At 37.4% G+C, this 24,907-nt stretch overlaps 1 protein-coding gene across 1 annotated transcript in view; it reads right to left on the bottom strand.

Moving 5' to 3' along the window:
- ZZEF1 (zinc finger ZZ-type and EF-hand domain containing 1) overlaps positions 1-24,907 on the bottom strand; it is a gene marked incomplete in the record, with an annotated part of 3,903,331 nt that overhangs the window by 1,499,861 nt on the left and 2,378,563 nt on the right. Inside the window, 1 exon segment of the mRNA XM_044082903.1 lies at positions 11,437-11,566. Coding sequence (XP_043938838.1) covers positions 11,437-11,566 — 130 coding nt within the window.

Genomic DNA, 24,907 nt, shown 5'->3' with positions numbered 1-24,907 from the left:
AGAAGCCCTGAATGTTTGTGCTCCTACCCACATAAAAGACCCTGCAAAAAATCTCTATATATGGCAAATTCAAAAATAGGCAAGCAACAGCATAGTGGCAAACATTACAAGTGCTATACTTATAGGTTCCATTAGGTTTATCAGACACAAAGGCTGGTGTGAAAACTAACCTTTTCCAGTCCGGCTTTCAAATTCACTCCCTCTTATTAACAAACGTATGTTTATGTCCAGATGTACTTCAAACACTCAAATCCCAAGTGCTCGAAGACTACTGTCTCGCGAAGGCAGGGGACTCTCATCTTGTAGCTCAGACAGGCTACCACTTGCATGTGAACTCAAATATGAATTCAGGCAGGCAGCTGTTGCAAATTACCCAAACGTATTATTCAAGTTCAAGTGAGGTAAGTGCAACAGCAAATCAGAGGGATTGGGAGGAGGTGGGAGTAGGGATTAGGGGACTGGTCAGGAACAAAGTTTTAAAGTCTGGGAGCAGGAAGTGAGTCTTAGGGTTACGGAGTGGGAAGTGAATCCTACTGTTAGGAAGTGAGAAGTGAGTCAGTGTTAGGAAGCTTGTGGGGGATTTTAGGGTTTGAGGCGGGAAGGAAGTTTTAGGGTTACAGTTAGGATTCCAGCAGGGCTACACAGTTTTATGGGACAGTGTGTTGGGAGGGCTAACTAGTTACTGGAGATTGAGCACTTGCCTTTTCAAGCAAAGAGGTAGTGAGCAAGTAGCAACCGGGCACTTGTAATAGAGCCTACATGCCCCACATCACTGTTCAGGCTCGCTCTATCATCCAATGTAAATATCCGACTTCTGCTCAATGATGTTTCAATATTACTGAACTTAGTTGAAACAGTTAATAAAAAAGCTCTGGCATATTTGGAAAGCAGTATTCTAATGCCTACATTATTGTAGAACATCTCTGGAAAACTACTCTTCCCAACCTAAATCACATCTTTCAAAGTCGTTAATTAACAAAAATCAAACCTGTATCTTATAAAAAACATGATCAAGAGAATGATTTCTTCAAAGAATGTGCTTTCTGCCGTGAACCAGATGTCCTGAGAAACTGGGTATAAACTGTATTTAACTTCATTTTTGTAGGATGACTTCTGTCAAAGTAAATAATTTTTTATGAAAATGGGTTTACCCTGACAAATGTGGTTGCAAAAGGCTTATCCATCCTAGAACACTCTCTTACTAGGCGACTAACACTCTCTTACTAGGTGACTTCAACTACCTCTCCATTAACTGGGTAAATTAATCTAATCATGTACCAATACACTTGCCCAACGTTTCTTTGAGTTCATTAATTCTAATGCCCTGGACCAGCTCGTTCTTACCCCCACTAGAGGTAGCAACATCCTTGATCTGGCCATTACTAACATGGATGACCTTTGCTCTACACCAAGAGTCAGCTCCTTTCTGGTTAGATCTGACCAAAAACTAATCACCTTGGAAATCCACATCCCCCCCTACCCCCCAGCAAAGGTAACCATCATGAAAAACTTCTCCAAAGCTAACTTTGGGATCCTAAAAATGAAGGTGGCTAACTTCATGGCACCCATGCAAATGAAGAATAGTTGCGTGACTGCAGAATCATACACCAATGCACTGTACAAACACGTACATAAATGCATGGATCTCGCCATACCCAATAGAACCAAGACACTCTCCTCCAAAAAAGAAACCAATCTGGTAAAACTCCCTTATCTGCCTAAACAAAAAGTTGAGGTCCCTCATCAAATCCTCTAAAGCTAGGTAAGAAAACAGAATTGCAGCAGATAGTAAAGACAACCACAAGGCCTTCTACAGTTATGTAAAGAATCTTTATGGCAATACCCACATTTTCACTGAGCTACTGCACAACCGTACCTCCTACACCGAGCCAACAGATATTGCCAGTATACTGGCCAACAGATTCAGTGCCAACTTTACCCCCCTCCCCCCCCCAAAAACCAATCACACGACCAGTAGATTGCCAGGCACCCAGTATTACTGCTGCACAGGTTAAAACAGCACTGTCCAAGGCCAAGAATACAGCTTCTATAGGACCTGACAATATCCCTGGTTGTTTTCTACATGAACTAGAGAGTGAACTGGTACCTCACCTGTGTGCCCTGTTCAATCACACCCTCACCTCAGGCTTTGTCCCTGCCAAATGCCACACTGCTACAGTCATCCCTCTCCACAAAGGAGGAGCGACTACAGATCCTGGGAACTATCCCCCCATTAGCCTGAAGAGTCTGACACCCAAAGCTATGGAACACATCATCATGGACCTAATAAACAAGGATATAGGGAATCTCCAAACTCTGGATCCCACACAGTTTGGTTTTGTGAAGTGTAGTTCATGCCTGCTCAACTTGGTTGACTTCTTTGAGTCAATCACCAGACCTGTGGATGCAGGCAGGTTGGTTCATACAGCCTACCTTGATCTGGCCAAGGCTTTTGATACCATTCCCCACTCAGGAATCATAGAAAAACTCACTAAGCATGGCATCAATCCCTATATACCTATTCAGGCCAAATTCAATAAAACCAATTCCGGACTTTATTGAAGAACATAAAACAAATGATAAGCGCTTTTGTCCTGACCACTTCAGAACTTGATCAGATAATGAATTAATTTACACAAACCATTTGTACAGTACAGAGGAAACTGGGTAAAACAATCATTATAAGTTAAGAAGTTATTTAAAATGACACACCCCTTAAAGAAAAAACATGTAAAAAACATGCTTTATATATGAAAACTGGTTAAAATGCATAAATAAATGTGGAAAATTCAAGTTGTATTCTAAAAACATAAAATATATAATTTAATAGTACAGAAGAAATATAATTTTTTTTAAAAGAAACACTTCTTTCTAAAGCTTTTAGTTTCAAAAGAGAGCTAATGGAACTGTGTTCATTTAAGCCTGGCCAACTTGATGCATTGAGATGAAGTTGCCAGTAAACCTCTCTCCTTTCTAACAAAAGTGACCAGGCACCACCTCGAGGTTCTGTTTTAATATCGTCAATGACAGTGAAATGAAAAGAGTGACCAGTATTTTCCATAACGTGGTTACTAAGTACATTTGTATCTTTTTTTGATTTTATATCATACAAATGTTTGTAAATTTGGTTCTTTAATATACGGTCAGTTTTTCCAATGTAAAAACAGCTACAACAGTTACAGAGGGCACAATAAATAATATTTCAGATCCACAGTTACATTTTTGATGTAATTTCACTTCAGTGTTGTTTATCAGAAAAATGCCCCCTTCCTTAATGTGTCTGCAATATTTACACATGCCACACTTTTTCATGTGCCCAACATTGTTCACTCCCTTTGGTTTCATCTCAAAAATGTTTTTTACGTTTCTGCCTTTCTTGTTTACTATGGTGGGGTGTGAATCAATGAAAGGTCTAACGGCTTTCTCTTGGTTTAGAATGGTCCAATTCTTTTCAAGATTTCCTTAATGCAAAACTGTCCTTGGTATACATAGTAATAAAAGATGTCTTATAGTCCCTTTTAAGTTCTTGATTCTGCAAGACTGGGTAAAATTATTGGTATTGGTGATGCTGTTATCAGTGTCTGTTATTAAGGGGCTAAAATGCCCTCTCTCCCTTTTATTTACTACCTCTAAGATAATGTCAGTAATAAACTTGCACGGATAGCCTCTTCTTGAAAACATGGCTTTCAAATTGTCCCATTCGCTAAGGAAATCATTCATAACAGATACCATTCGGGCCGCCCTCACAAATTGTCCCTTTACAATAGCTTTTTTTCTGTTTCATTGGATGTGGTACTTGAAAAATGAAGCAAGGAGTTGGACTAGGTTTCCTTTCTGTATATTTTTTAAACAAATTTGTTGTTGCTGTGATCTTTAATGAGAAGAACATCTACGAAAGGCAGCTGGTCCATACTGTAGTTGTGTGTGAGTTTCAAGAAGGGGGTGGTGGAAATCATGTATGATATTAAATCTACTATATGTTCTGGGGATCCATCCCACAAAATAAAGATATCATCCAAAAAATGGGTGTAGCATTTTACATACTTAAACATTGGACTGTTGAACAAAAACTTCTTTTCCCACTTGGTTACAACAATGTTTATATATAGACCCCCACATGGGGAACCCATCGCTACACCCTCCTGTTGCAAATAGATTTTGTGATTAAAGAGAATAAAGTTGTTTTTCATTACAACTTGTAAAAAGACCAAAGAATCCAATCACGCCACAAAATAACTGGTAAACTGAGCAAAGAATCCTGGACCATAAAGACTCCCATTAAAAAGCGAACTTTATTAGAAACCAAACGAATGACTAAACGCCTTCTTCCAGCTTAACTGGCCTTCATCAGGTTTCATATATAAAGCATGGTTTTTACATGATTTTTCTTTAAGGGAGTGTGTTATTTTAAATAACTCATTAACTTTTAATGATTGTTTTACCCACTTTCCTCTATACTATATAAATGGTTTGTGCAAATTAATTAATTATCTGATGAAGTTCTGAAGTGGTCAGGACAAAAGCGCTTATCATTTGTTTTATGTTCTTCAATAAAGTCCAGAATTGGTTTTATTGAATTTGGCCTGAATAGGTGCATTTTTACTGTGGAGTGGCTCATCCTTTTGTTCCTGTTTGGCATCTTCGTGTTTTGCAACAGTTTTTCCTTTTGTCTTTTTTCACTGCTTTTTGAAGGCCGACGAGGATAATTTGGATTTATATGCTCCTCTTGTGAATCAGGAAACTGATTTCAACACTCTACAACATGCCGTTTTGAATTTAACAGTTATTGTACAAAATCTAACCAAAAAGGTTGACTCTCTTCTAGCCACGCCCCTGGTGATGCAGCCACACCCCCAGTGACTTAACTACACCCCCTGACGATGGCAGACACCCACAGAGCACCCGAGAAGAAGCAGTGGTTGTCTCTACGAGTTTACAGAGTGTTTTGAATGATGGAAATCCACTACAAAGCCTTAATCACTTGAATTCTACATTCTCAAGGACTGGATTAAGTAATGGAGATGAACATTCCATTCCTTGTAGACAGAGAACTATTAATTTGAACTCTCAACCAGTTTTTGCAGGCTCCAGTGTTCCTTCCAGCCACAGAGGTTCTGTTCCATTTTTAAAGGACTGGCTTACTGAAGCCATTGTTTTTAACAGTTAAAAACAACCAACAGGTACGTTTTTTTGTAAATAATATTCAAGTTCTCCTAGAAGAATTTGATTATAAACTTTCTAAGATCAAGTGCTTGCAGCTTGATAATGCATATTTTTCAGAATGTATAAAACAGCATATTGTCCCTAAGGGACTTAGAATGTGGTGTTACCCTAGTGGTTTGATAGCAGGCTCCAACCTGCATAAAGAACTTTTGGTTCTTTTTGATTCTCATGGTGTTGAATATATGAAAGTTATTGTGAAAAGTAATGATGTTTTGATAAATGATTTAATAAGTAATGTTTCTGAGCTTGATAAAAGAATTAGTGAAAACACACAGTATAATGAATTTAAATATGAACATGCACGTATCTTTCATAGTATTGAGCAGTTATCTACTTCTATAACAGCATGTAAGGTAAAAAAATTAAACAGGGATAAAAATGACTACGGGAAGGGATTTGCTAACCCCAATCTACCTCCCTCTCAAGAATGGGGCAATAAATTCCCAGACCACGGTCACACTCCTGCTGCTAATGATTTTTCCAACAACAATGAAACAAACTGTGTTACAGCTAATAATAACCAAAACTATTTTTTAGACCCACTAGTATTTCCAACCCTAAGATGGTCGAAGAGAATAAAGAACAAAACTGCAGTTTCATATCAACCCTGGGGAACTCACCAAGGGAACACTTAACCCCCCCAACACCTAATGGAACACGAGGGGGGATTCAGTTAGAGAGGGAGGGGGGCACAGAATCATACTTGGTCCAACAGGAATTAATGATTCTTTAGACATTTTAAAGGTGTCCTCTGATTATTTACTACCGCATTGTAACATTATCACTAATTGTGATGGTGATTTTAAAGCGTATCATTTTTCTGATGTGCTTATTGGTGTTGAGCACTGTGATTTATTTTCAAAAGGTTTCACCTATGTACCTTCACAAGCTACGTACATTTCTAACCCCCTACTTGACTTAAAATTATACACACATAAGTTGAATTTTATGGTCCTTTTTCAGAATTTATCACTAGAAAATGTTATCAACCCTTTAGCCATGTCCAGCACCTTTAATCCTCCCCTTCACCCCATCATTCAACTATCTGAAAAAATATGTGAACTAGATATCCGTAATTTTTTAAGGATTAATCAGAAAAGACAGATGGACAATGATGTGGAGACCATAATACAAGACATTAAAAGCATTCTTGATTTGGTTAGAATAATGAAACCCGACAAGGGTGAAGGTGTAGTTCTTATTAACCAGGGTGATTATGACAACACAATGTTGCACATTCTGAATGGGAAGGCATATGCTAAATACTCCCTTAATGAATTACACACTGCTTACAATAGAATTAGAAATGATTTACAGGATTTGTTTATTGAGGGGTCCATTACCATTGATGAGTTAAATTATCTCACTGTGTCATATCCCAAAATGTCTGTGATATTTGGGTTATCAAAACTTCATAAGAACCTTGACCAACCACCCATGAGACCCATTGTGGACACAAAATGTTCCATCATCCACCCTCTTGCAAAACTTTTAGACACTAGGCTTAAAGAACTGTCTGTTCTGAAACCCACATATGTAAGGACTCATGGAGATTTTTACATCTCATCAACAACACTCCATTTCAAACCCATTATGTCCTTTTAACCATTGATATCAAACACTTATACTCTGTCATTCCACATAATACAGGTTTAGAATGGTTTTCAGAATCTTCTTCTTCTTTCGGCTTTTAGGGGTCGCCACAGCGGATCACCTGTCTGCTCATGATTGGCAGAGGAGTTTTATGGTGTCTTGTTGCCAGTCCGGCGCCCAACTTTCCACAGAAGGCACACACACACAAGCACTCATGCCTAGGGCCAATTTAGTGTGTCCAATCCACCTACAGCATTGTCTTTGGGATGTGGGAGGAAACCGGAGCACCCGGAGAAAACCCACACAACCACAGGACGACATGCAGACTCCACACAGAAGGTACCCCAGCCGGGGATTGAACCAGAGAACCTCTTGCTGTGAGGCGACAAGGTTAACCACTGCACCACTGTGGCCGCCTAGAATGGTTTTCAGAATACTTATATGAAAAAGGCATTGAGCTCAACAAAGTAAACATATATGCACACCTACTTGAACTTGTACTGAAAACAACTTTATTCTCTTTAATCATAAAATCTATTTGCAACAGGAGGGTGTGGCGATGGGTTCCTCATGTAGGGGTCTACATGCAAACATTGTTGTAACCCAGTAGGAAAATAAGTTTTTGTTCAACAGTCCACTGTTTATGCAAAATGCTACACTCATTTTTTTGGACAATACCTTTATTTTGTGGGATGGACCCCAGAACATATAGTAGATTTAATGTCTTACATGAATTCCACCACCACCTTCTTGAAATTCACACACAACTACATATGGACCAGCTGCCTTTCCTAGATGTTCTTCTCATTAAAGATCACACCAACAACAAATTTGTTTTAAAAATATACAGAACGGAAACCTATTCCAACTCCTTACTTCATTTTTCAAGTACACATCCAATGAAACAGAAAAAAAGCTATTGTAAAGGGACAATTTGTGAGGGCGGCCATGGTATCTGTTATGGATGATTTCCTTAGTGAATGTGACAATTTAAAAGATATGTTTTCAAGAAGAGGCTACCCGTGCAAGATTATTACTGACATTATGTTAGAGGTAGTAAATAAAAGGGAGAGAAGGCATTTTAGCCCCTTAATAACAGACACTGATAACAGCATCACCAATACCAATAATTTTACCCAGTCTTTAAGTGTGCAAAACGAAGAACTTAAAAGGGACTATAAGACATCTTTTATTACTATATATACCAATGACAGTTTTGCATTAAGGAAAATCTTGGAAAAGAATTGGACCATTCTAAACCAAGAGAAAGCCATTAGACCTTTCATTGATTCACACCCCACCATAGTATTCAAGAAAGGCAGAAACTTCAAAAACATTTTTGAGATGAAACCAAAGGGAGTGAACAATGTTGGGCACATGAAAAAGTGTGGCATGTGTAAATACTGCAAACACATTCAGGAAAGGGACATTTTACTGATAAACAACACTGAAGTGGAATTACATCAAAAATTTAACTGTGGATCTGAAAAGATTATTTACTGCGCCCTCTGTAACTGTTGTAACTGTTTTTACATTGGAAAAACTGACTGTAAATTAAAGAACCAAATTTACAAACATTTGTATTATGTTTGTTTGTCTTTCGGCTTTTGCTGGTTAGGGGTCGCCACAGCAGAACTCCGGTCCGCTGATTATTGCCAGTAGATTTTTACAAACGCGAGGTGCCAGCTCGATGTCCAACCTTCAATGAAGGCACACCCATTTACGCATGTCTTTCAAACACCCATCCAACCGCGGGGAGGACATGCAGACTCCACACAGAAGGCACTCCCCGCACTCCAGCCGAGAATCGAACGGCAGAACCTCTTGCTGTGAGGCAACAACACTACCGCTGCACCACCACAGAATACAAAATCAAAAAAGATACAAATGTACTTAGTAAACACATCATGGAAAATACTGGTCACTCTTCATTTCACTGTCATTGACAATATTAAAACAGAACCTCGAGGTAGTGCCTGGTCACTTTTGTTAGAAAGGAGAGAGGTTTACTGGCAACTGCGTCTCAATGCATCAAGTTGCCCAGGCTTAAATGAACACATTTTCACTAGCTTTCTGTTGAAACTAAAAGTTTTAGAAAGATAAGTGTTTCTTTTAAAAATTTTTATATTTCTTCTGTACTATTAAATTATATATTTTATTATGTTTTTAGAACACAACTGGAATTGAATTTTCCACATTTATTTATGCATTTTAACCAGTTTTCATATATAAAGCATGGTTTTTACATTATTTTTTTTCTTTAAGGGGATGTGTCACTTTAAATAACTTTTTAACTTTTAATGATTGTTTTACCCACTTTCCTCTGTACTATATAAATGGTTTGTGTAAATTAATTCATTATCTGATGAAGTTCTGAAGTGGTCAGGAAGAAAGTGCTTATCATTTGTTTTATGTTCTTCAATAAAGTCCAGAATTGGTTTTATTGAATTTGGCCTGAATAGGTGCGTTTTTTACTGTGGAGTGGCTCATCCTCTTTGTTCCTGTTTGACATCTTCGTGTTTTGCAACAGTTTTTCCTTTTGTCTTTTTTCATTAATCCTTATATCACTAGGTGGGTTGCAAACTGGCTCACAGATAGAACCCACAGTGTGAAAGTAGCTGAGCTGACTCAAAGTCAGACTGCCGATTAGTCACGAGTGGAGTCCCACAGGATTCAGTCCTGGGTCCTCTCCTGTTTGGTATCTACTCCTCTGAAGTCCAGGCCAACATGAAGGGACTCTGGCTGACAATGTTTGCAGACCATTGCAAGTTGGGAGCTATTACTAACTCCCCAAGTGATGTTGACATCCTATAGAATGGCCTCACTGTGACCAATGACTCGTGTCAGAACCATGGCCTTAAGCTCAGTGCCAAAAAATGTGTCATCCCCTTTGGGAAAAACCCGGTTCCCATGAATTACCACATTGATGGTAGTCCACTGAACACAGATGATGTTATAAGAGATCTGGGAACAAAGGTCGACAGCAACCTCTGTTTTGATCATCACATTGCCACTGTGGTCAGAAAGTCCTTCTATGTGGCACATCTCATTACTAAGGGTTTTGCATCCAGGAAGAAAGAGGTAATTGTCTCCCTCTACTGTTCCCTCATTAGGCTAGTCATCGAGTGCAATGCTCCATTTGGCATGTGCCTCACTAGACACCTGCAACAACTGGAGAGGCCGCAAAAGTACCTCACAAAGAGGATCCTAGGCCTTAAACACTTGTCCTATATGGACAGACTAAAAACATTCCAACTATTCTCTGTCTCATATCGCCTACTTAGAGGCCATCTCTGCTTGACTTACAAAGCCATGTCTTACCCAGCTCTATTAGAAATACTACATCTCAAGAAATTCCAATCCCTCCACACCACATACACTAGAGACCTCAACCTCATTACCACAATTAACAGAACATGCTGAAGGGACAGGTTCATAACCCAGAGACTGCCCATGCTATGGAACAGACTTCCCATACATGTCAAGCAGAGCACCTCGCTAACCCTCTTCAAGAGAAATCTTGATGATTGGATAGGAAACAGAATATTCACCCCAGGGATGACACCAGTGGCTCTACTCCACAGAGGCACAGGGAACTAAGGTCGGGTGGCACTATGCCAGGGTAATCCTAAGACTAGGCTTGTAAAGGCCCCAGGACCATTAGCCTAGTACACACTTATGAAAAAGAGAGACTTCCCAATGGGGTGATTTGGGGTAATACTTGGTCAAAAGGCACCAAGATGGCTACATCTTCAATCTGCTACCAAAAGAAAAAAATCCTAACTAGCTTAAGCTCAGTTGGAATTTTCTCTCTCTCTTCCTCAAATGCCTCTCTCCTTTCAGCTATATTTAACTTAGTAGTCCTATTTTAAAATCATTTTATGTTTCAAAAACCTATAAAAATGCCATAACAACAAACCTAATATATTATACAGAACAATGATACTGAAAGCAGCTGCAAATACTTTCTTAAAATATTACAGATTTTAAACAATCTGTTAACACATTCCACAGGCAAACAACCACTGACTCTGTAATGCAGCTTCACCAAATACAGCCTGTAAAGAAAAATGCATGCTCAGACTCTCAGATATGTACTCCCTGACACTCACAGTCTCTCTTACTGATTAAGCAGCTATGGTTGAGGCAGTAGCATTGTTATAAAATCTCTTTCAAAGTAGTGGGGACCCTACCTTAACGGTACCAGTGGCACTGCAAGTTCTCCCAGACTGAACAAAGCTATACACTACAGACAATATTCAAAAGCCATTCTGGCTTTGCCAGTATCTATCAACTGTGGTCCTAATTCTGATCAAATAATCTAAAGCCTCATTTTTGCTTTAACAGTAATTTTAAATTACAATCAATTCTCCCACTGACAGAATTTTATCATGTGCCCATTTTCCTTTGTATTCTTTATCCTTCAAAGTAATTACCTCATAATATTCTCATCTTTGAAACACTATTTAGAGAAGTCTTAAGCAAAGATGTGAGCATGTAAAATACTATTCAGAAACAAGAATTAAAACTTTATGAATTGTAAAGCTGTACATATTCCTCTAAGTAGCTGAATGTCTTAACAGCCATTTGTAACTCCATTATTTTTTAACATTTTTTTACCTTCCTCCGTATCTCTGGTGATGCCTGGGCAATTGTTTCATACCATGTCTCAAACATCCCATCCTGGCACTCGTCCATCCATTCAGTATTCTGATCGTAGTCGGTTATCTCCTCCTCTTCGGTCCACTGACTACAGAAACAAAAAATTCAGTTGTCTTAAAAGTTTTAAATGATTCTGCCCACCCCCCCCAAAAAAAAACAACAGAAAATCAAAGAAGGGAATTAACCTTATTAAATTAACTGCTCCAAGTAAACAGAAGGGCAGCACAAGCAGTAATAAAATAGGTTTATGATTGCTTTAGCAACCTTTTACTTTCTAAGCGTGTTGTATGTGTCAATGACTGCTTTAAACATTGGGAAAAGCCTAAAGCACATGAAGATGAATTAAAGGCAACTAGTGGTGCAGCTGTTAGCGTTGCTGCCTCACAGCAGGACGGTCTCTGGTTCGATCCCCGGCTGGGGTGCCTTCTGTGCAGAGTCTGCATGTCCTCCCTGTGGTTGCGTGGGTTTCCTACGGGTGCTCCGGTTTCCTCCCACATCCCAAAGACATGCTGTAGGTGGACTGGACACTCTAAATCGGCCCAAGATGCGAGTGCGTGCATGTGTGTGGCTTCTGTGGAAGGCTGGGCGCTGGGATGGCAATTGAACACCATAAAACTCCACTGCAATCATGAACAAACAGGTGATCTGCTGTGGCACCCCTAACCGGGAAAAGCCGAAAGAAGAAGAAGAAGTGGTGCCAAAACAAGATTATTGCACGTTGCACAAACCATGAATTACACACTAAATGATAACATTAAAAAGGCTATTATTTTCACTTTTTCTTCTGATCCAAACAGAACTTTAACACCGGACTTCAAATTCCATAAATCAACTTTGCCAAATCAGAGATGAAGTTGTAGCTATTGGGATTCCCGTGTACGAATGTACAACGTAATAAAACAATAAAAACAGAATGAGTAGTTTCTAGTGTGAAATATGAACTTAAAGGGAAACTAAATTAGGTCCTTTATGGTTACTTTAAAGGTTACCACAGCTGTGCAAAAAACAGGTAGAAGTGTCACAGTATACAAAAGCAAATGCTGCAACATGAAAAATATGTTTTGTGGAACTGGAAGCAGCAATTTCACAGATAACTGTACTGTACTGTGATAATGTAACTGAGAAAAATATGGACTTTATGGCAAAAACTTTAAAATAATATTAGAAAATATAAATGCATGTTTAGAAATCTGCCAAGTGCATTTAGTACTTTCTTCAGAAACAGATGCAAACTTTAAAATAATATTAGAAACTATAATTCCATGTTTAGAAATCTGCCAAGTGCATTTAGTACTTTCTTCAGAAACTGATGCAATCTTTCTACAGAACTACTTAATTTTGATTCTTTGGAAGTACTTGCACCAGCACAGGGAGATATATGCCAAACATCTAGAAAAGGGTTATGGTTTAACAGATGAATTGTGGGTAATGAGATAACTTAGCCGCAAAGCATTGCGCTTCTATTTCCAGTGTCAGGTTAGAAAAGCTTTTGTACAGTAAGGGTACTTGTCAATTAATTACCCCCAGCTTTGCATTAAAATCAATGAGAAATTTAACCGTGATGTAAGAAGTCATACTATCGATTAGCATGACTTCTCAACACTATCTCACAAACATAGTAAAAATACAACAAAACCATGGTAGAACTACTCAATCACGTAAAAGATGAATGTTAGAGACCTTGAATAAGAGACCACAAAATGTCAACTGTTTTTATTATGAAACGTTAATCGCTTTCACCCAGGATCTCCTGAGCTTCTTTAGAACAAAATGTATTACAAAATCACATGCTTTTAAAATAAATATAATTACTGAGCCAATCAACCAACTCTTTTAATAAAAAGAACCACCCACTTAACCCTTCATGTTATGGAACTGTACATACGAACATAAATAATTATTAAAATAGTAAAAAAAAAAATAGTTTAAAAACCTGTGACAAGTATATATAATATATAATAAAAGAAAAACCTTGCCCAGGTTTCTACAAACGTGTTTCAGACTTTATTCTGTATTGAAGACCTGACTAATAAAATACAATAAACTAAAAAAAACAAGGGTATTTCCAACTTAGCTGCCCTAAATCTGAGAACACTCTTTATGCTCAAATACTAATTTAAACCTAGGTTCCTTGCTGTATTCGCCACATGCAATTTTAACTGCCAAAAAAGTTCTTTATACTCAAGTTTAGCCTCCCAAGGTCCTCCCCTTGGATCCTGTGTAACCTGTTCTATTATATACATTTTAAATTTACTGCTTTTACATTCTTTTTGGTGTCTACACAAAGCATTATTATAACAGGTTAAAGCAGAGGGGTTGTCGAATAATGAAACCCGATAAAGGAGGTGGGGTGGTAATAATGGACTCCACAGATTATTTGACAACTATGTCTGATATTCTGAATGATGAAACAAAGTACAGTGTAGGGTCAAGGAATGAAATTTTTATTTCTTATTCAAAAACAGATTTTTTTTTTGTTAGAGACCACTTCTTTCAAGGTACTATAGATAAAAAAACTTTTAGAATTCCTTCCTGTCCCTAAGCCTAGAATCCCTGTTGTGTTTGGGATTCCAAAAACACACAAATATATTGAGAGACCACCGTACCATTCTATTGTAGGTGAGGCTGGTTCTAAAACAGAACCACTGGGCATCAATATTGATTATTGGTTAAAGTAGTGTGTTACATCTTTGGAGCATATTTCCAAAGATTCTTGGGACTTTTTAACAAAGGTCACCAAGGAAAAATTTGAAGGACTTACACTGGTTACTATTGATGTTATCAATTTATTTCCCAGTATACTTCATGACACTGGTTTGGATTGGTTTCAAGAAATCCTTTTAGCGTGTAAATATTTGAAAAATTAACAACGGAACTTAATTATGGAGTTTATGGAAACCATTCTAAAAAATATCTACATGTTCTTTAATGGAGAATATTACAAACAAGAGAAGGGAGTAGCAATGGGGGCCGTGTGTGCCCCCTTGTATGCCAATTTGGTTTTATATTACTGGGAGAAACACTATATTTTCCAGTCAGACTGGTTTGAAAGGATAGTTATCTATACCAGATTTTTGGATGACGTCTGTTTATTTTGGAAGGATTCTGAGATAGAATTACAATAATTTTTGGACTACATTAACAATAGTACCACCTTTATGAGGTTTACTTACACTACATCAAAGGAGAAAATTAATTACCTTGATGTAAGCATTTACAAAAATTATGAGATCAGTAATTTTCAGTCTAGAATTTATCGTAAAGATACATTCTCAAATTCTTATTTGCACTATAACAGTGAACACTCCTATTATCCAAAAAAGGATCATCAAAGGACAGCTCATCAGGGCCTCCAGGATGTATTGTGAAGACAAAATATTCATGGAAGAAGCACAGTTCATTAAACATTTATTTATGGAGAGAGGTTACCCTCTCCTGTTTGGTATCTACTTGTCTGAAGTACAGGCTAACACAGAAGGCCTCTGGCTAATGAAGTTCGCAGATGACTGCAAACTAGGAGCAATAGTAGAGTCCCCAAATGATGTGGACATCCTACAGAAGGGCCTCACTGAGGCAGATGCCTGGTGTCAGAGGCATGGCCTCAAGCTCAATGCCAAAAAGTGCACCGTCATCCCCTTTGGTAAAAACTCTGTACCCATGAACTACCACATAAAAAGCAGTCTACTTAACGCCAAATGTCTGGTAAGAGACCTTGGGACCCAGGTGGACAGTAGTCTCTCCTTTGATAATCACATCGCCACAGTAGTCAGGAAATCCTTCTATGTGGCACACCATCACAAAAGGGTTCTCATCCAGGGAAAAAAAGAGGTCATTGTTCCCCTCTACCCAGCACTCATTAGACCCATTCTAGAGTACAACACCCCTTTTGGAATGTATAAACAAGTACAAAGCACCTCGGACCCAGAAGGTAGATAACGAACAGTTTTAATACAATATAAAATTAACGCCAAAAAAACACAAACGTTTTCGTCCTCAACTTCATCAGATAAAGTCATGCATTTAAAATCACCTTTTATAAATCACATAATTAACAATCATCCAATGGATGTAGCTTTGCAATTAAATAAAAAAGGCTTATTAATGTACACTTCACTTTCTTGCAAAAGAGCTATATATGAATCGTATGTATAAAATATCTGATACATCAGATGTAAAATCAACGTAAAAACACTTATAAAACAGATGTGTGGATATATTGTGTGTGCAATGTATGTTATTTAGAATATAAATTATTTGAAAGGACACTTAAAAACTAACAGTTTCCTCTACTGGATGTCTACATTATTACAAGTTAAAAAATACATTTTAAAAAACTAAACCTAAAAGTCTTCGCACTCTCTAACAGACCATTTAAAAATACATAAATTAGTTGAAATATTTATAACTTTGCAGATCTCAATTTTAAAACAGGAATGAGAGATACATCATTGAGACCTGGAACTTTACTGGCTTCTAAAAGTATTTGCCAGTACAACTCTCTATATTCTACAAGAGTTTTCCACATACCACCCTCCTAGGGTCTACGGCCACTGTTTCCCAGATAAAGAACTGAAATTCTGCTTGCTTACAAACAATACAATGCCTATACAATGCATTGTTCTCACTTCTAGTCCTGACATCATAAAGGTGCTCATATATTCTTTGCTTGAGCTTCCTTTCACTCTTACCAATATAAAATGCATCACATTTTTTACATAGAACTAAATAAATAATACCTTTAGTATTACAATTCACAAAGGTATTTAAAGTCAACTTCCTTTTCCTTGCTTTCAAGTATACTGATTCTCCTGTTGCAAGGTGTGAACAATAACTACAGCTTCCACACTTAAATAAACCTTTTTTCTTTTTAGTACCTATTTCTAAGCTGTGTCTGTTTGCACACTCCTCTCCAGTATACTTTTAATGTTGTTGCCTCTCCTATATATACTTTAGTTCATTATCAAAAATGTGATTTAAATCTGACAATTTTGCAAAATTTTTCCACTCTTTATCCACTATTCTTCTAACTACCCCTGACTGACCATCATATGTAGTAATAATTCCTGAATTATAATTGTTGTTTGTATTTTCATTATACCTTATTTGAGTAATGGCTGTTTCTGGTTTACCTAAACTCGGGGCAAATCTACCTCCCCTTTCACCAGAAACTTCCTTACATATTTGGTTAAACAATTCTTCAGGATAACCCCTATTTAAAAACATCTCTTTCAACACTTCACACTCACTAAAAAACGTGTTTTTATCTGAAGTCATTCTGCTCAAACGTACTAATTGACCCTTTAGCACTCCCCTCTTTTGGTGGGGTGGATGTGAACTAGTGTAGTATAAATATGAGTTCGAAAACGTCTCCTTTCGATATATTTTAGATTTGAAACCTTCATTAGTCTTAACTATGTTAACATCCAAATAATTTAATTGTTCATAATTAAAATTGTATGTAAATTCTAAAAAATTGGTTGTTCCATTAACATAATCAATAAACATCTTAAAATCATCTTCATTTCCTTGCCATAAAAAACACAAATCATCTAGAAATCTGCCATAAAAAATCCACTTGCTATTAAAAACTGAAGTTAATATATATTTATTTTCCCAGTAGGCCATTATAACGCTAGCATATGTAGGTACACAATGTGCACCCATAGCAATCCCTCTAGTCTGCTTGAAATATTCTCCTTCAAAAAAATAAAATTGTTCTTCAACACCATTTCCATTAACACTAAGACTGTTCTAAATTCATTATTTGTGATTTCACTGAAACCAACCAACATTTCCTCAAACCACTCTAAGCATATATCATGTGGTATACTTGTAAATAAATCTATGACATCCAAGGTACCAAATACTGTTTTGTCTGTACATAAGGTGTTATTTAACCCTCTCAGAAAGTCCCAAGAGTCTTGCAGTATATTAGTGTTATTCATCACTAGTTTCTTCACCTTTTTGTCAATATATTTTGCCAAAGGTGCAGTCACTGAACCTTCTGCAGAAACTATGGGTCTTAAAGGTGGAGCATTGACATCCTTGTGTACCCTTTGGGATGCCAGAGATGGAGGGTACCTTGGGCTTCTCTACGTGTAAAAAAATTCTAAGTGTCTAAATCAATCAACCCTTCCATTAATAAATCATTCAATGAAACATATATATTTTTATATGCCACATTAATTTCATTAATGGACATCCTAGTGTGCTTGGTTGAGTCACTTAAAATTTCAAGCATTTTACTTTCATAAGTAATGTAGTCCATCAATAAAACCCACCCTCCCTTGTCAGGTTTCATAACTCTAAGATTTTTGTTGTTACTCAAGTCTCTAAGAATTTCCTGTTCTGCCAAGGTCAGGTTGGGTTGCATATTATATCGCCTCAAGGACTTCCTTAACTCGTTTTCTAGTACCAGTTCAAAATTTTTTAACTGGGGGTGCAAAGGAGGATTAAATATACTTTTGCGCATTCATTTTTCTTCTCTAAAAATGATATTTTTACCATTAGAAAAACAATTCCAAATTTTTCTTTCTAATAAATAATTTGATATCCACTAACAGTTTAAAAATGTTGGTTTTCTGCTTAGGTATAAATCCAAAACCTTTTGAAAATAAATCAAAAAAAGATTTTGTCACAACAGTACTAGAATAGTTAAAAATATTGAAGTCTTTGTACGTCAACTTAACACCTTCATTTGCTCTAGTTATTAATGGTTCCACATTTGTTGTTTCCTTCCCTGCGGCCTCCATTCCCTCCCTTTGTAGTTTTTTGGACCATAATTAGCTGGGTCTTTGTATATTAATCTTTTAGACCTTCGAAGTGGAGGAAACTCACAAGAATCTAATTCATTTCCATTGTAAACAGGAACCTCATTTTCTGTACTACTTTGCATATCTTTATCTTGGTATACTGTAGCTCTTTTTCCCCATAATCTGGGTTTAGGATATTGTGTCCTGGTCTTATACTCATTTAAATCTCTATTTTACCTATCTTCCAGTTTTGTACTTCAACACATTTAACTTCCAAGTTTTTAACCACTTATAATACTTTCCCTTCTCTTCTTCTAATGTAAATAATAAATCATTAACAATGCTCTTGTTGGTATGCTCTACATAAGTGTATAATTTCTCCATTTCACATTCATTATTTTTAATAATAGCCCTCATTATCTCAAAGCCACAACTGTCAAATGCAGTAATTAACTGGTGATAAAATTCAGTACCATCTACAACATTATTGGGATATTACAAATTCTAAGGCCCTTGGGCATTATATTTAAATTCAGACAATGTTTCAAATATGTGTTGTCCATTTCAAACATTTTGTATTTGTATAAATAGTAGTCCAAGTCCTCTAGCATTTGAACATATGTTCCGTTAGTTGCAGTGTTAATAAACTTCTTTCCAAAATCAAATTTAACATTTAAAACATCTCTTAATTGTCTCTCTGTACTTGGTAACAAAACATTGCTGTCTCCTTCATTTGGCAAACCCATATGTTCAAGGGAATGTTTCTCCCTTCTTTTGTCTAAAATAATGTTAGGAAATCCATCCAAGCTCCCTGAATATGTACCATTTATTGTATTACTCTCTCGCATGTCTCCTTCATTACAAACGGCCATTCCTTCATGCGAAGCAGAACGCCTGAACAGTTCCTGATTGCCCGGCAAAGGAAGTGACGATAACAGCGAAGCCATGGATTGGCTAACGGGCGTAAGCAGCCCAACAAGCTGTGTCAACTGTCCTATGAGCTTCCGAAGCTCTCCCATCTCAGCTCCTTTGGTGCCACTGTCCATAATACCAGCCAACTGGGTATCCATCCGAAAATAGTAAAACCAATAAACAAAACCACGGAAGGTGCAGGTCAGGAAATCCTTCTATGTGGCACACCTCATCACAAAAGGGTTCTCATCCAGGAAAAAAGAGGTCATTGTTCCCCTCTACCCGGCACTCATTAGACCCATTATAGAGTACAACACCCCTTTTGGAATGTACCTAACAAGACATCTCCAGCAGCTGGAAAGGCCACAGAAGTACCTCACAAAGAGGATTACTGGCCTCAAACAGATGCCCTACTTTGAACATCTCAAAAAACTCCAGCTTTACTCTATAGCATATCGCCTACTCCGAGGAGATCTCTGCCTGACATATAAAGCTATGTTAAACCCAGAGCTGTTGAACATGCTACACCTAAAGAAATCCCAATCCCTCAGAGCTACATGCTCTAGGGACCTAAACCTTGGCACCTCAATAAACAGGACATGCTGGAGGGATAGATTCCTGTCCAAGAGACTTTCTATACTCTAGAACAAGCTATCCATCTATGTCAAGCAAAGTTCCTCATTAGCACTCTTCAAGAAAAATCTTGATGAGTGGATGGGAAAAAGGAAATACACCCTGGGGATCACTTCTGTAGCTCTGCTCGACAGGGGCACAGGAAATTAACTTTCTTGGGTGGCGTAAGCCAGGGAAATTTGTTAGCTAGGCTTACTTAGGCCCTTGGGCCGATAGCCTAGTACCTACCTATGTAACTTTAATAGACCATTTTCATGGAGGTGGTACAAGGTAGAGGGCAAATTTAAACCCATTTTGGGTAAAGGTAACAACACAACAAATAGTATGAAAGAGATAGATGAATCGTATAAACATGCTTTTATACACACTTTCATCCCTTTCAAAAGAGGTTGAAAATATAGTCAGAAAATATTGGAAAGTTCTGACAATTAACCCTGATATCAGCAAATTCATCCCCCCACTTCCAACATTTATTAGGATAAGGGATGTAAATTTAAAAGAAATGTTTGAGAGACAGGGTTTAATCAAACAGCAGACAGATAGAAACAATAAAAAACTAGGGACATACAAATATGGATTTTGTAACCAGTGTCTTTATATGATGCATACGGAAAACTTGTTTTTACTAGCGAGGAAATTACATTTGATGGCCAAAGGACATTATAATTGCAACAGTTTTGTGTCTTTCGGCTTTTCCAAGTTAGGGGTCACCAGAGCGGAACTTCGGTCCGCTAATGATTGGCAGTGGATTTTTACGGTGCCGAGTTGCCAGCCCGACGCCCAACCTTCAAAGAAGGCACACCCATTCACGCACGCACCTACCTGCATGTCTTTAAATGTCACTCGACAGCAGTGAGGACAAGCAGACTCCACACAGAAGGCGCTCCAGCCAAGACTTGAACAGGAAAACCTCTTGCTGTGAGGTGACAACGCTACCCGCTGCACCACCGTGACCTACATTATAATTGCAACAGTAAAGGGATTATTTACATTGCTACTTGTGAACAATGACCTAGTTTTATATAGGTAAGATGGAGAAACCTTTAAGGAAACGCATATATGAACACGTATACGACATGGCACAGCAAAAGGATATTAATGCTTTGTACAGACACCAAAAAAAATGTGAAAGCAGTAAATTTAAATTTTAGGTTACATAGGATCCAAGGGGAGGACCTTGGGAGGCTAAACTTGAGCAAAAGGAACTTTTTTGCGAGTTACAATTGGATGCAGCAAGGAACCCAGGTTTAAATGAGTATTTAAGCATAAACAGTGTTCTCAGATTAAGGGTAGCTAAGCTGTAAATGCTCTTGTCTTTTTTAGTTTATTGTATTTTATTAGTCAGGTCTTCAACACAGAATAAAGTCTGAAACGCATTTGTAAAAACCCGGTCAAGGTTTTTCTTTTATTAAACATTATGCATACTTGTCACAGGTTTTTAAATTATGTTTTTTTGATTATTTTAATGATTATTTATATTCGTATAGAGCAGTTCTATAACATGAAAGGTTAAGTGGGTGGTTCTTTTTTATTGAAAGAGTTGGTTGATTGGCTCAGTAATGATTATATTTATTTTATAATCGTGATTTTGTATACATTTTGTTCTAAAGAAGCTCGGGAGATTCCTGGGTGAAAGCGCTTAACGTTTCATAATAAAAACATTTGCGACTTTTTGTGGTCTCTTATTCAAGGTGCATATTAAAAAATATATGTGGAGCATGCCTATGTAACAACTGATCTCAGTATATTCCTGGAAATCTCTACTTGTATGACTAGAAATATATACTGGGAGCTACAGATACTCTCATCCCCTGGGATGGGTTTTTCCTGCAGGTATGTTTTTTTTTTTTCTGTTAGGAAACCAGACAGACAAATGGACAGTGGTAACAGCAGACAATGCCTACAACAAAATACAATTTTAATTGCTTAATTTCACTGCAAATTATGCACAACTGGGGTGTTCTGTAGAAATATCATGAATTACATTGCTGTGGCTATTTTTCTTTTTTACCATTTTTGGTAATCTCACATCACAAGTGATCACCATAAGTGGCTCTCTGGAGAACAATTATACTAATCACAACAAAATGACAATTTTAGTAGCTAGTTGGGAATGGGGACAAAGTATAGTGTCCGAAAGCTACAGGCTGAAACATATTGCTATGATCATTTTACTTTTACTTTTCTGGCAGTAAACCAGAAAGATATGTGAGCAGTTGCAAAATAACATACTACCCACATCACAATATACGTGTATTTTGTTTTATTTTACTTTCTCTTTTTTTTTTTTTGGCTAATTAAACTTTATGGCAATCAATACAGAGGTGGGTATTGCACAGAGTCATGTGGAAATGCACTGCCAAAAGGGTGCAAAATAGCAGCCACAGCCACAATAGCCACACATCAGATGACTGGCTTCTTCCACAGAATATGCTATAAACAAAGGATGGTTAGGCTGATTACAATAAAGTGATTAATGCTATGGCTTGGTGGGGGAAACAGCACCTAGTGTTCGAGAACCACAACTTGAAATACATTACTGAGATATATACTTTTTTTTTTTTTTTTTAACTATCAACAAAACTTATCAGAGGAGTACCCATAAGGTAACTAATTTTTGCATTAATGCATAAAAACATAGGACAGTTATGTGATCTATACAGACTAAACGTAGTGTGTGTTTCTGTGAACAAAAAGATTAAATTCTTTACCAAGGCCACTATACTCATCACTTTCTTCACAACCCAGAACAAAAAAGTGAACATAAAGTAACTTTTGCTTTGGGAGTAGGCTGTATATGAAAGCAAAGGCTAAATACAAGAATCTTCCAAAGCAATCAGTGACATAGTCGGAGGAGGGGTATGTGTGAAAGTGTGTATGTGTGAGAAAGAGAAACAGGATGAAATAAACAATTGTGGTAATTGTTTCTTTCACTTTCTTTCAAAGTCAAACAAGAGCAATGTACACACAAGTTGGATGTCATTTCTGCGATGAGGAAAGCACACTGTATGTGAAAGGACAGAGTTGTTATATGATCACTCAAATAAAAATAATTAATTTTCTGGGGCAGTGTGCATGTCAATCTAACAGCAGTAAGTTGAAAAATATCAGTGTGGCTGCTCTGTTTTTCATTTCTGCTCAAGGAGACAGATACAGAATGTAGGTATTTTTGGGAGGGCAGGTAATGTATAAAAGCAAAAGGAGTTAAAGGATCACTTCTGAAGGATTTTTTTTTTTATTTTATTTTTTTGGGGGGAGTATCTGTCAAAAGCAATACGAGCATTAAATTGATGAGATATGGTGGTGTACCCTCTAAGAAGGGACATACTCCAATGGGACGGCATCTGTATGTTTGAATCAAAGTATCTCATCAGAAGTCCCCGAGTTTTTATATAAATAGTTACACCGCCACTTATATGGTGCTAACATATCCAGCATTACAGAAGCTTTTGTGTCACAGCCTGGCACTATACCAGGTTTCCACAACTACTTAACTACATCTCACAAGACTGGGTGAAACTAATGTCCAGACTTTGTACAATAAGACCTCATTAAACCACATGTAAACTCTCTTCTTTCACCACCCAATACATCATTTCTTTTAATGTGAACAGAGGAAAGTTAACATTCTGTTTACTAACAAAGGCCTAGTTCAGAGATAATAATGCAGCATCCAACATATTTTAAACAAAACAAGCAAAATACTGATTTGACTAAAGTATTTTCTAAAAATGTATGGCATAAACACATACAGGGTTCCACGCTATGTAAAATCCTTTCTTTAAATTTCTAAAGAGTCATGTAAATAAAAACAATGCCAAACAATTTTTGTGGAAAAAATGTATTATTTCAAGTAAAGCCCTGCCTTAACAAAAAGTTGTACAAACATCCGAGTCCCTAACCACGTGAATATCAGCCACCACCAATCATCCCCCCAAAGCTGGATGGAATGACAGCCAGCAACAAAAAAATGTAAAAACATCACGGGTAAGGAGAATATCAATTCAAAAGGATACTTAGTAAGATTCCAAAAGGAAAACACAGGACTTTTAAGAAGGATATGTCTATTATTTTGATGTTGAGAGTATTTGCATAGGAATGTTTATTCCCTCAGACTTTATACAATTTTTCTGTTCTGTGTTTTGCTGCAAATGTCATCCTTTGCAAAGGCACCAAGATACGCACAGGATGCATTACTACAAACTCAAGGATGGAAATGGGGCCATGCCAAATGACATAAAAGTATCTTATGTCATGTAATAATAACAGACATGGTAAGATCTCAGAGTATCAACGTACACGATGGCTAATCCTGAACATCCTCAGAAGAAGCATTTCCATTACCAGGACAAGAGGATGCATTACAGGCCACAGCACAGCTATATGTTCTAGACTACATGGTTAAATATACACAATAAAAAAGCACTGACAACTGGTCTGTCACAGCACTACACATTTGAAATAGACTGTTAAGCAACAAAACTACTGCCCACGGTCTGCACAGTGGTATATCTTTAAGATGACAACGAGGGTCACTATCTAACTTAACCACAGTCATCCACAGCTATTCTATGTCTCTACTGAGCATGGCACGCATATGTTACCTCAAGAACTACTTTTCAATACTGTTAGCTGCTGCTGCGAAAAATTACCTGTTAGGTTTACAGGCACACACATGCAGACATCATCCATTCCACAACCTAAATATGTTCAAAGTGGCATCTTTCAGCATCATAATATATAGGAGCCATTATATACTTGTCACACCGCTGGTATTAGTAGGTAGATTAACCCATGATGCACTCCTGTAGGTACTGAATTTATTGCACTAGCATGCATACTAATAAAGACTAAGCATGCATTATTTGCACACACATCCTGGGCTCAGAGATTATCACTGCCTTATCTCCAATCCCCCTGCAACTACCAGCTGCCCCTCTCTTGTAGGTGGACCTTTTTCTACAAAATGTGATAGGGTGATCGGTTGTTATATGACTCATCAGCAGACTACGCCCCACTGGCAACACAGTCTGCAAGTTCTGCTGCAGTCCTTTGTCCTGTAATGTGTGTGAGTTTCATATGTATCAGTTGGGATACTGGTGTCTCTGTTATAACACTATCATGTGTAGAAC

The sequence above is a fragment of the Protopterus annectens genome, chromosome 9.part0 (assembly GCF_019279795.1).
Source record: "Protopterus annectens isolate FY-2018-M chromosome 9.part0, PAN1.0, whole genome shotgun sequence".
NCBI classification, from domain to species: domain Eukaryota; kingdom Metazoa; phylum Chordata; order Ceratodontiformes; family Protopteridae; genus Protopterus; species Protopterus annectens.
Note: the sequence above shows the minus strand (reverse complement) of the source record. Positions and strands in the feature narration are given on the sequence as shown.